Raw genomic sequence first — 13,427 nt, forward strand, 5'->3', positions numbered from 1 at the left:
ACATGTAGGTCCACTGGTGGTTTTGGATAGTAAATAAAATGAAACTGTTTACATTGTAGACATGTGACCCCTGGTTCCTATTAGCACCACAGTAAAGAAAGTAAGTGTAAATGAGTAATTTCACATGAAACCAGTCTGAATGACTTTGTTCACATCTCAACGACTGAATAATCCAGAATTTTTAAAGAATATCCCTTTAAGATTGAGATACTAAGCAGGTAAGTGTGAGGTATAAACTCCAAAACACTAGGTATTTATTTTGCATAGCGTGTTACCGAAAAGATTGCTTTGAAGTTTGTAACTCACACTTACCTGGTAAATACCTACAGCTTATTACACTGTAAAAGAAGGTGTTGCCTGTATTTCTTAGGGTGTGGTTTGATGTTGCTGATCATGATTATCTTCTTATTCATCCTGGATTTGGAACACCAATTCAGTGCACTAAGTTTAGAGGCCTAACCTAAGCACTAACCACTGTGCCATCTTAAATCAAAGTGTGTCAAAATGTGTGCCTGACATCACCCATATTTGATTTCCAAGATATTACATACACACAACATATTACAGTGTATCTGCATCGATTGTTCAGCTGAAATTACAGCCTCAGTGCTGTTATTTATAGCACACTGAAAAATGTACTGTGAGGATAATGTGTAAATATCAGTACGTGGATGATAAATATGATGTTTGTCTTCATGGGATTTACTATCACCCACCATGGCTTGTGAGATTAGTCTGTCTGATTATTCCTATAATTTATTACTTAAATGTAATACATTTTCCCATTTATCCTTTTCACACTGCATTCTTTTGGCTATTTTATTACCTTTGAATGCTTGTCACTTGTGCACAATGAGTGAATACATTATAGAAATGTTTCAGAAAGAGATATTAAAAATCAGTTTCAGTTAGGAGAAATGGCAATCAGCTATATTTTGAAACATGATCTAAAGGCAAATGATGCAAGCTGGCTAAGATGAATTGAATACAGTTGTGTCTTCATGTGTGTGGGGTTGTTTGGGGTTGATTTTGAGGTTGGGGTTTGGGGGCACACAGTAAATAACGTGAAATAACACAACTGTGCTGTATTGTGCTATATCACTGTTTATATTAAATGCACATTACATTTGTAAAAACTTGTTCTTGCTTTGAAGCTGTATTATATTTCATATACAAAAATATTTTCAATTTATATAGCGCCTTTCTCATACCCAAGGTCGCTTTACAGAGGCAAAAAAGAAATTGATATTAATAGTAATAAATAGTAGTAATAAACTTTCAGTCCAAGTTATTTGTATATTAAATATGTCTTTAAAAGTTTCATTTACTGAATAGCAGTCAGTAGTTTATAATATTTTGTTGTTGCAATGTAGGCTAAAAAATTTTTTTTAAAAATGAAGTTGCCCATTTTTATTATTATTATTATTTGTGTGATGTATATAATGTTCTTCAGTGGCAGCCCGCAATAAAATATTTTTTGTAACATAAGTGACTAAAAGCTAAACAAATGCTCCCAAGCTCAGCTAACTGAGACACTTTGTTGTTGTTTTGAATAGTTAATGATCATGTTTGTGAATCTGTGCTAATGCTAAGTCTCTGTGGTTCCTGCTCTAGTCGAACTGTGCGCAGTACGCTGCAGACCGGAGAGAAGAGGAGAAGATGTGCGATCACCTCATCAGCGCCGCCAAACACCGCGACCACGTCACCGCCAACCAGCTGAAGCAGAAAATCGTCAACATCCTCACCAACAAGCATGGAGCCTGGGGGGCTCTCGCACACAGGTATGGATCTGTGAGGGGCTGTGTTTGTACAGCTGGACACAGCAGAGAAAGTAATGCGTTTATGTGTGGGTTCTTTAACACTGATGAACTTAGAAAACCCAGAGAAAAGTAGACCCGACCTACAGTGTATAAAATACTTGTTTTCTATGTTGTTTACTGTCAACATGATGGGCATCCAGAGAGCAAACAAATCAATAAATATCAAAACAGCTTTGCATTATTTGAATGTTGATGTTGTCACAAATAGAGTAACCCTTCATCAAAAGTGTTAATATTAAGAGTGCACAAAAGCTCAGAGTGGGTGTTTATTATCATGTAAATAGACACACACAAGTTTTCACCTTCTTGCTTTCATTCACAGTGAGCCATGTTATCTTTTTTAATGGATGTAGTTCTACCACAGTCATATGCAAAAGTTTAAACACCCCTGGTCAAATTACGTTTTGTTGATTTTCTAAGCGAAAATAAGTTAACATGTCAAAACACATCCTTCTTCAGAGAAAACAACTAAATATGACGTGTGTTCTCTGTAGAGGATATGTTAATTTCAATCTCACCTGGCACCACGGGTAGGTAGTAGGTACCAGGCATGTTAGACCTGGTTAGGTCCAGGCCTTCCCAGATTGATCACAGGCCAATTAAATGGGAGAAGAACATTTACTAAGCTGCATCAGCAAGTGTTGCTTTCAGTTCTTTGGCAGTGGGCCATTGTGTCCTGTATTTTGAGTTTAAAACTCCAGCTATGGTAATAAGATGCATCTGGAAAGAAATGTAAAAGTGAGACCTCAGTACAGTACAGTACCCATTTGCTACCTGATTCCAAAACTAAAGACACATTTACAAAACATCAGCTTGTGTCAAAATGTCAGTGTGTCTTTGGTCCATGAATTTGCATGGCAAGGGTAGGATATCAATGATCCTGTAACATTTTTAGCCTAGGGTCCTTCATGTTTTAGGTTTTAAGTTTGTTGTGTTCATTTTCCTCGACATCTCAGCCGTCTGATTTGGACCAAAGTTGTCCCTGTGTCGAGCGCAGGCTTTATACTGAAGGGTGATGCAATGCTATTTGGATTTATGTGAATCGAGCACTCTGGCTGATATACACAGTCTTGCTGTTGTTTTGTATCACTATAGTGCAGAAGTATTGGAATAGGTATCATGATGACTTCACTGCTGTCAGCAATAGGCTGTAGCCTAAGGTAATGACACTGCGGGACATGGCATGTTTTTAAAATGTAACTTCCAAAGTGGCCTACCCACTTTTTGACAGGCCTACCCAAAAACTATTTCTTCCTGTCAGCGAAAGGTACTGCGACAAAACCTAGTGTCTCCATTTTAGTAACTTTACAGGAGAAAGAAAGAACAGTTTTAAAGTTGAATAGAAGTTAATGGATTTTTTTTCTAAGTAATTTGGGACTGTTTCTATTTGGCCATTCATTATAATGTTTTAACACACTGTAAAGGGTATCTGTCATTTTTAAATTAAATAAAAAATAAAAAAAAATTCAAAACAAGTAAAAAAAACAAACAAAAACAAAACAAAAACAAAGTTTTGTTCTGACAATAATGATACATATATATATATATATATATATATATATATATATATATATATACACACATATATATATATATATATATATATATATATATATATATTTCCGCCCAGTGACAACTGGGATAGGCTCCAGCACCCCACCGTGACCCAGAAGGATAAGCGGTTTAGATGATGTATGTATGTATGTATGTATACATATTGGACAGATTCTCATTATATATTGTTATTTTCATGGAAATAATATATATGGGCACATATTATAATTACACATAGGTACTTATATGTTTATATAACAAATATGCAACATATTTCTATTACATACATACCTGTGTATAAAAGTATACATGGGCATTATTATTATTATTATTATTATTATTATTATTATTATTACATGTATATACATATACAATATATAATACATATAGTAATACAATTAGGATGTATATATGAGCCTACTTTCATGACATCATGATGGAATATAAAAGCAAGTGTGTGTGTGTGTGTGTGTTCACCATGCCTGTTTGTGTGTTGTTTTGGAGTCCTGACTTTCTCTCGTAAGGTCGCCTTTAGTTGTCAGGGCCAGGACTTACCTGTCACACACACACACACACACACACACACACACACACACGGCTGTAATGTGACTGCTATTTAATGTCATTTTCTTGCTCTCCACCAGGGTCAGGCTGCAGGTCAGCAAACTCAATTACCACAACCGACCACTAAATCCCAAGAGACACATCATTGGTGGTCAGATTGTAAGAGAGAGAGAGTGTGTGTGTGTGTGTGTGTGTGTGTGTGTGTGTGTGGTGCTCTGTGCTCCAGAGACACACACTGACCGGCCCCCTTTCACTCACACAGCTGTACACCTGGTGGTTGTTAGGTTGTTCTCGAGGGTCCTGTTAAAAAAGCTCTGCTTTGGTACTGTGACCAACAAATAGTGTATACAGACTCCAAAAAGTACAAGTTTATACTCAGAGGTCTGTAAAAACAGACATTTACGTTAAACCCAGGAACAAAAGAAGAACGGACAACGGCAACACCAATCATGGAGCAGATTTCCCTGAGGGAATGTAGCCACGTGCTGTTTCCCAGTGAAAAACCTAAATGTAACAAATATTGTGGATAATTTTAAGGATAAATGAATGTACATGTCCTGTTCAAACTGTCCACTTGTGCAGAGCACACATATAAGAAATACAAATATGGGCAAATATGAGCACTCCAAAACACGGTGTTTGTTAATTGTTGCCTTTGCAATACTGATTTCACAGAAAGCAGCAATATGCAAATGAGACAAAATTGTTTATTGTGTACTTTGGCTACCTGAACAATCACAGACATTTCTTGATGAGTTTTTATAAGTGTTTAAGGCTCATGATTCACAGTAAATATATCATTCTGGATCATTCTGGATCATTCTCAGCACTGCAGTATGTGGTGGTGGTGTGTTAGTGTGTGTTGTGCTGGTACGAGTGGATCAGACACAGCAGTGTTGCTGGAGTTTTTAAACACTGTGTCCACTCACTGTCCACTCTATTAGACACTCCTACCTTGTCAGTCCACCTTGTAGATGTAAAGTCAGAGACGATAGCTCAGCTGCTGCTGCACAGTTTGTGTTGGTCATCCTCTAGTCCTTCATCAGTGGTCACAGGACGCTGTTGGCTGGATATTTTGGTTGGTGGACTGTTCTCAGTTCAGCAGTGACACTGACCAGCGCAACACACACTAACACACCACCACCACGTCAGTGTTACTGCAGCGCTGAGAATGATCCACCACCCAAATAGTACCTGCTCTGTGAGGTTCCATGGGGGTCCTGACCACTGAAGAACAGGGTAAAAGGGGGCTAACAAAGTATGCAGAGAAAGAGATGGACTACAGTCTGTAACTGTAGAGCTACAAGCGCACCTATATAGTAAGTGGAGCTGATATAATGGACAGTGAGCGTAGAAACAAGGAGGTGGTCATAATGTTATGCCTGATCTGTGTATATACCAGTAAACCTCTGCATGTCTGCTGTCTTTCATACGTAATCATATGTAATATTGATTAAAGACTGTTTTGCCTTAAACTACCCTGCATGTACATCTTTGCCATAAATGGATTTTAAAAATACGCCAAAGCCCAAAATAATATCTCAAAAGTGTCATAAAACAATCTCTCAGGCATCAGGCAGCATATTCATAACTATTTTGTATGATATCTTTCTGTGAGGTAGGTTTTGGTAGCATTAAATGCTTTGGATGTGTGGTTCCTATCATCACCACTGTGAACATTTCTGACAGTTTCAGTTTTTTTAGAGCGGAGGATTTCACATCAAACCACTCTGAATGACTTTGTTTACATCTTCCTGATTTATTTATGAGGACAGTTTGTGGAATTTCTCTTTCATGAAAGTTCACAATTGTGTTTAAAATATAAGGCAGTGTAATCGCTGTGTGATATTTTGTCCACGTTACAGAGCCCTGCTCTATAGTCAGTTAGCCATGGCTACTGAGGTCAAGGCTTTCTAAGCAAAGCCCACGTCGCCTTTTTGCAGTGTCGTCAAACACACCGTAAATGTTGGCTCCCGGATGTATGTAAACCTGGCGGCCATGAGAGCTCTGCTGAGCTGTCAGTTTGATCCAGAGAAAGTCCAGGACACACACTCGCATGTTTCAGATGCATACAAATGTAAACACACACGCACACACACACTCTTAATCCACAATCACTGATTACAAATTTGCTCCACTTGCTGAAACAGTGGCTGTGGGTTTCTTTATTGAATTCTGACAAATACAGTGCAGATGGTGGAAAATGTTCACTGCAGCAGTGTGTTTACCTTCGCCGATAGAAAACATGTACAGCAATCACTGCTTGAGAGAAAATTGCTTTGCTGTTTTAAGTCTTTGGTTTCAGTCTTTTAAAACAGTAAACAAGTTGAAGGGCATGTCTGAGCCTTACGTTTTGCCTCAAGCTCTTCTCAGTAAGCAGACAGTGGATTGTGAAGATTGACTGTGTGGGATTTTTTCCCTTTTTCTGCATTTAATTGAATGTCAGATTCTCCAGTCACAGATCGTTTGCTGCTCGTCTGCGTGTAGGACTGTGATTTTGACAAAAATAGTAATTATCATTTCAAGCAGTTTGATTGCAGTTATTAAATGCTCCACTTTTATATATGGATTATTCTACCAAATAACATTCTTTCCAACTGACCAAAATCCTTTTGCTTTGATTGAGCTTATGCCTCAGGTATGTTTGCTTTATTAAAACAAATGAGTGAACATTCCATTCTGTCACTACAAAAATAATCATGACACGGAAAAAACTTTACCAAATGTTACCAGTAGTCACTGTTACCAATGGTGACAATTTAGGAATAGCTGTACACACCTAAAATCATAATGTTTTTCATTAGAACTCTATAAAGTTTACTTAATTGCAGCAAATATGTGTTTCAGTAGTGATGATTCTTAAGGTTGGACACCAAGCTTTAAAACAATGGGATCTAACTGCTCACTATGTGTCCATCAGGGACAGGGATGCTCTAAAATGCAGTGGCTCATCAGATCTACTTAAAAGAATGACTTCATGTGGTAACAAGCAATTGAACTAGTTTTATTCAACTAAAAAAACACATTGATTAAGTAGATCTGCTGAGCCACTTTTTACAGTGTATGAACTAAATCTCTGTGTTTTGGTAGTGACATGAAAACATGGGTCAGCATTCAAGCGTGAATTTAGGGGTTGGGGTTTGGGACCACCACCCTTCTATTAATAGTATTTTGATGACATCACAATCTCGCTGCCACCATTTTGGTTGGCAGTAAAACACTTTTTTAATACACTTTTTAAATCTCATTTTTAAAGCATATTAACTAATATATTTGAGAGTATTGAGTTGATTTCATTTGATTTGTTGCTGCAGTGATGACAAAAGCTAAAATCTAAACGACTGATTTTCCCACTGCATTATTATTTTCATGCCCCAAACCGCATATCAGAAAAACACTAAATAGTATGCAAAAAATAGTGCATACCCCATGCACTCGTTTGTATAGTAGGTGAAGTATGGAAGTGTCTGGTTTGGAAAGCGGTGTTAGATCAGCCTGTGAGATGCATTCAACAGCGCCAAAGGGTGAATTATAGCTTTGCTGTGCTGCTTGTTAGCTGCTCAGTAAACATCTCCAAGTGGATGTAATTGTTGATTAATGATGCATTTATTAAGGTAAATTGATGTATTTAGGTAAGCTGATGTTAGCTTTGTATTCGCCAACTGTTAAAATTCATTTAATGTTTAAGGCACCTCAGTGTAACTGCAGCACCATTTAAGGCAAATTATATATATATATATATATATATATATATATATATATATATGTGTAGGTTATACAGATCCAGTCCACCAATCAAGCTCATAGCGTTTTTTCTAAAAAACTGCAGATAAAGTGTCCACATATCTTTTTTGTGGTTATTCTGGTCTATTTTACTTGGTTTTTATTCATATGCAGGGTTGTAGCTGCAGCTGCAGATATCAGAGCACAGCCAGAGTTGCAGCTTGCCTACCAACATGGCGACGTGGATTTCTTAATGATGTAATCGAATGCTATGAAAACAAAGTACCCTATAAATGTTGATTTTGTATATATTTAGCCTATTAATATCTCTATTAATGCTTTGGGTTTAAATTGATTATAATATAATCCTTGTAAATATCTAAGATCTGAATATTAATCTACTTATTTTTTTTATTGTGGGACTACAGTTTGAGCCAATTCGATAGAATGGTCCATATCGTGTTTGAATGCTTATCAAATAAACAGACTGTGCTTATCGGAAACAAACTGTTATATAATCAGTAATTCATTATTAAAATTTGAAATATATATGACTTGAAGAAAACAGTACCATTTTGGTTCTTTCTGTAAAGCACAAAGCCGGATTTATTCTATTACCATTCATTTGATTTCACTATTTATTACTAGCTAACTAATTATTGGACAGTTGGCTTCCAAACCAGAATCACTGTTTTCTTACATTGGTTTTGTATATTTGTGCTGATCTATATCAGAATTCAGATTATTCTTTTATAAGCCTCAAGTTTATTGTCCGTACTGAAGAAAACTAAGAAGACGTTGTAAATAGCCCTGGCTGTGTGCTGGCTGGTATAACGTATTGTTTGGAATTTTCTGCTACCTCTCTGGCTTAGTCAAATATTTATAGAAAGTGCAGAGGAGCCATAACATTTACATTGAGACAAAAGGTTATTGAGCTACAGCACATTGTAAATGGTACCACACAACTTCCAACAAATTCAAATTTAATGGTAACCTGCTGGAGAAGAAAAATGATGCAATATGCTCATGAGCTTAAGGCAGTGTTGCAGCTCAACAGCTTAGTCTTATTCAATGCTACATTAACTTTTCCATTTATGCTGGCCGTGTAAAATAGAATGCCCCCTGGCATTATAAGTAAGTGCATGCGCGTGCGCGTGCCTGTCTGCCTGAAAATTTATTTGTGTCGGGGCGTGTATTTTTTTGTCTTTGAGCATGAATGCCCTCAAATTGCTTTTTTCTTCTTTATTTTGTGCTCCAGCCTGGAGAGGACTGAAAGAACGTTGATAAGTTGTGAGGAAAATGCTGCATGGCCTGTTCAGGCGTTCAGCCTTGTGAAAATATAAATGTTACCTCAGCACCGCTTGCTGACGTTTGAATTTCTCTACACCATTAAAAATATCTGGCTAGTTAAGTGATGGTCAAAGAAAGCAGGCTGGTCTTGTGGACTGTTAGCTGAGCTGATGACCCGTTCTTACTGCGCTTTGCCCACATCGCTGGAGAAAATCGTTCATGGACGACAGCATGTGGGATGTGCAGACGGACGGCTGCGCAGCAATCCCTCAACGGCTTTGCAAGCCGAAAGCCAAATAACCAGCTCCAGAGCGCTGAGGCTTCTGTTCGATCATACTCTATGCTTCCCTGATGATGAATGTCCCCTGTATTGAGTCGGCATCAGAAAATCAATAGGTTTCAAATTGAAACAGTATAGGGTTTTATTGATCTGGGCTACTAAATCAAAACGAGAAGGCTTTGATAGGACTTGGGTAGACAGCTCCTGGCCCAGTAATGACACACTATCAATTTTAGCTTTACACTGATAAATCAAGTTGAAAATTGGATGTCAGATTTTTTTTTTCCTTTTTTTTTTCTCCGCCTCACCTCGGAGGGAGTTATTTTCCCTGCCCTCCTTCCCTCTCCTGTTGACCTCTGCCCTCTGCCAGTGGATTATAAAGTTCAGTCGCGTCACCAGAAAGGAGATGTCAGACAGAGCGTCAGAATTAATGGCAAAAAAAAAAAAAGATCCATGAAATTGAAAAATCATGGACTCATTTACTTGCGTGCCATTGACCTGCTATCCAGATCTCCAGACTGCCTGCCAGTTTAGTAAACAAACTGTGTAAGCAGGGATTTACACCCTTCTGGACAGTTTAGAGTTTAGAGTCTCAATCCTGGTAAAATGCCATATCTTGCAGGGTTTTTCTCCTTGTTTTTTCTCCACAGATTCTTCTGTTAGCCTTATGGCATGCCATTTCTCCAGACAGACCACACAGGCTCAAGATTACATGACTGCTTAAATATTTGTTAATTCATAATGGTAATGGTAACTGATAATTGATTGCCTTACATGAATACAGAAGTACCACTGGCTCTAAACATACATGTCATTTGTAGAAATAAGACTACTTTTAAGTAGAACATTTAAGCTACATTCTCTACAAACCCTCGGCTGATAATAGCACTGCATAACCATTTGTATCAAAGAACACTAATTATTGGACTACTCCATAAGTAACAGACAGTTGGCTTTCAAACCAGAATCACTCTTTTCTTACATTGGTTTTGTATATTTGTGCTGATGTCAATCAGAAGCCGTTAGCATGACAACCTAGTAAACTTGAACACAAACCATTGCCATGGCTAAAGTAATAATTACCTGTAAAATGCATCCAAACCATGCCTTTAGCTTGAAGATAACATATTATAACCTAAAAAGAACCCAAAATTTATCCGCAGATAACACAAAGATAAGAAAAAAATTGAGTTAATTAACAGAATCCAACAAAATCAGATAGCTCCACCTTCCAGCTGGCTTTTTGTCTGCTATTATTCTATCAGACACAGTACTGTTCAAACTCATGTGCTTCTCTTTTTACTTAAAACGGCAAGTATGACTTTACAAAATCTAAAGTTACTAGTTCCACAAACTCAAAAAAGAAGAAGTTGTTGAAGATGTTTCTTTTAGTATAACTTATGGATGCATCAAAATTTTGGCCACCAAGGGTTTTATTAAAAAAAATAAAAGATGTGTTCAAACAGCTTGAGCGGCTGTAGATCAACAGTGAATATATCGACAGGGGAACTATTTCACAGTTTCTGTAAGGGACATAAGGCAAATGTCGGTTCATGCTGAGTATCAGGAGGAGATACAACACCCAAGAAGTTCTCCACTACAGGACTGATACCACTTGAAAACACAATGTACTGCTCAATGCAGAGAAAACAACAAAATACTGTTCTCTCTGAGAAACACAGGCTCACTGTGGCCTACACACTGTAATAATTTTAGTAAGTTTATTTTATGTGAATTGTTTTTATTTATCGTCAGCTTTTTTGGTTTTCAGAGCAGTTCTAGACCAAGTATTTCCCAATTTTTTTCTTGGTTTCAGCCAAGGATCATAAGTATAAATGAAATATATTTAAGATTTTTGTCACTCAGTCCAATGAATGAAATTCAATGGATTTAAAATTTGGGATTTACTTCATGATCATCCTATTCCTAAACTGGGTACTGGGGCAGTTGGTGGTGGCATTTGAGAAAGAGGATGTAGAAATATACAAAAACAGTGATCACATCAAATGGAATTGAATATGTAAAATGTAGAAACTCTTTTGGTGAAGAAAATGTTGCAATATAAATACCATATAAAAAAAAATATCACAATTTCTATCAGCAAGAGCTTGATTTACAAATGCGATTACTGCTGTTTCCCAGATGCACAAATATCAGTGCAATAGTATGATGAATAACATCCATTGCACAATTTCCCCTTTACCCTGCATTCCTAAATCATCACAGACCTGCCTTAAACCACATCGATGAGTAATTTGTTGAGTAATTAGCCTTGTAGCTCCAGTGGAAAAATAAAGAAGCAAACTTAAGATACCAAACATATCTTGTTTGACTACATTTGGGGTAAGGGGTAAATTTGCCAAACAATTTCTTTTATTCAGACCAGAGCGAATTTATAAAGATGAAGAAAAGTGAAAGCAAGATTCAGGATGTTTCTCCAAGTTCTTTGTCTTTGTGGTTATATTGGCTATAGAATAGATATTTTGTTGGATGTATTGAATTGGCTGTAAAGTGTGCTGGTCTGTGTCCATACTGAGGTACTATCTACATTGAAAACATGTAATAACTAGCAAGCAGAGTGTCGCATGACCCTAAGTGCGCAGTTACATAACAATGCAGTGAAGTCTGTTTTTGGCGTTCATTTTGATTTGCTGGCTGTGCAGAGGCAATTTCAGTCCCGACTCCTCAGTGAACAGCCCACTGTGATTAATAAAGCCGACTCCTCTTGATCACTATCAGCATATTCTGTCAGGCGATGGTGCTTGGCTGACTTCAGCGGGTGCCCAATCACACCTCGTCTTGTCCGCTTCCCTGCGCCACACGTCGCTGTTCCACATGGCTGGCCAGGTGCTAATTGCTCCAGTATGGCCTTCCCCAACAGAAATATGGAGGCGTGAGCCATGCAGAAGACAGGAGTCCCTTTGTTACCCTCGGCGTCCGTGTCAACGTCAGCAACATGGCTGACAGCTGACGGAGAGCCAACGGGTGTGGACGCCCGCAGACCTTAACTTAACCTGACTCCGGTATTGATTGTCAAAGCTTTCTCTTGTATAATTACTTTTTTTGTGTCGGTAGAGGGGGGAGTAGATGAAAATGAAAGAGTGCAAGCAAGGGGAAAGAGAGAGAGAGTGAAAACGGGGGAGAGGGAAAGGAGAGAGGGAGCATGTATTGATCTGTAGGGAAGTAGTGGGGGGAGACGTTGTTTCCCTTGACTAACGGTGAGTGGGGCTTCCATGTGTGATGTATGGCAGCTATCTGGTCCTGGATAATAACTTTGTGATGGAATGGAGCCTTCAGTCACATGCGGCCAGGCTAACCAGTCTCAGCGGGCGGGGCTGAAGGGCCCATCAATTCTAATACCAGCCAGAGAAACAGAGAGAGAAGGAAGGTTAGCATCAAAGGAACAAACAGGACATTTTTCTGACCACCATTTTATGATGTAATCTCTAAAGGTGTCGAGGTATTTCTTAGCATTGCTAAACAATTGGTCGGAAAAGTACTGCTTTTGGACTATAGCAGGGTTGAGGTGATCAACGAGAGCACCTCTGGACCTCAAGACCTATAATGGTGGGAGTTAGGGGGTCATTCACCCATCACAGTGGCAAATAGGGTACCAATGTTGATATGTAATTTAAGTGTAAAACATCTGTTATACACTTACAATGCTTGTAACACCACTGACCGTACCATTGACATAATTGCTAAAATCTTAGCTTTTCTAAAATTCTGTCCACTACCACTTCAGTTTCAGAGTCACACAGGGTGCATCCAGAATCCCTGAAAGTTACTGCTTTTCCCTACTCATCCTCCTCCTCTCCTGTATGACCTGGAAACTGATTTTGTGACACCATCTTACTGGCTGTCCGAATACTGGAGGAGACGAGAGAAGCTACTTCAAATTCCCAAGGAGTCTTTTACAGATTTTAGAGTGACATCACTGCAGTCATGCCCAGAGAGGATGGACAAACACAAAGCAATCCAACTATATGTTAAAATCTGTTTATTTTGAGTTTATATAATTATTCTGTGTTGTGTATTTTGGACTGGAGTAGAAAACCACACACACATCAGCAGGCAGGCTCTGTGTAGCAGCTTTCAAGCAAACGTTGTGATAGGCTCCGTTCATCACTAGTCTACATCAGATTTAATGACTTTGATTTCCCCAATTTCTGCTCATTCTCATTATTCCTCATTCA

At 38.2% G+C, this 13,427-nt stretch overlaps 1 protein-coding gene across 1 annotated transcript in view; it reads left to right on the top strand.

The window, feature by feature from the left end:
- The window catches only part of LOC118804418 (neurobeachin-like), a 235,488-nt gene that overhangs the window by 38,556 nt on the left and 183,505 nt on the right, over positions 1 to 13,427 (top strand). The window contains exon 6 of the mRNA XM_036564932.1: positions 1,615 to 1,781. Coding sequence (XP_036420825.1) covers positions 1,615 to 1,781 — 167 coding nt within the window. The remainder of the gene's footprint in view (positions 1 to 1,614; positions 1,782 to 13,427) is intronic.

This window comes from Colossoma macropomum, unplaced genomic scaffold, assembly GCF_904425465.1.
Source record: "Colossoma macropomum unplaced genomic scaffold, Colossoma_macropomum, whole genome shotgun sequence".
Taxonomy (NCBI): Eukaryota; Metazoa; Chordata; class Actinopteri; order Characiformes; family Serrasalmidae; genus Colossoma; species Colossoma macropomum.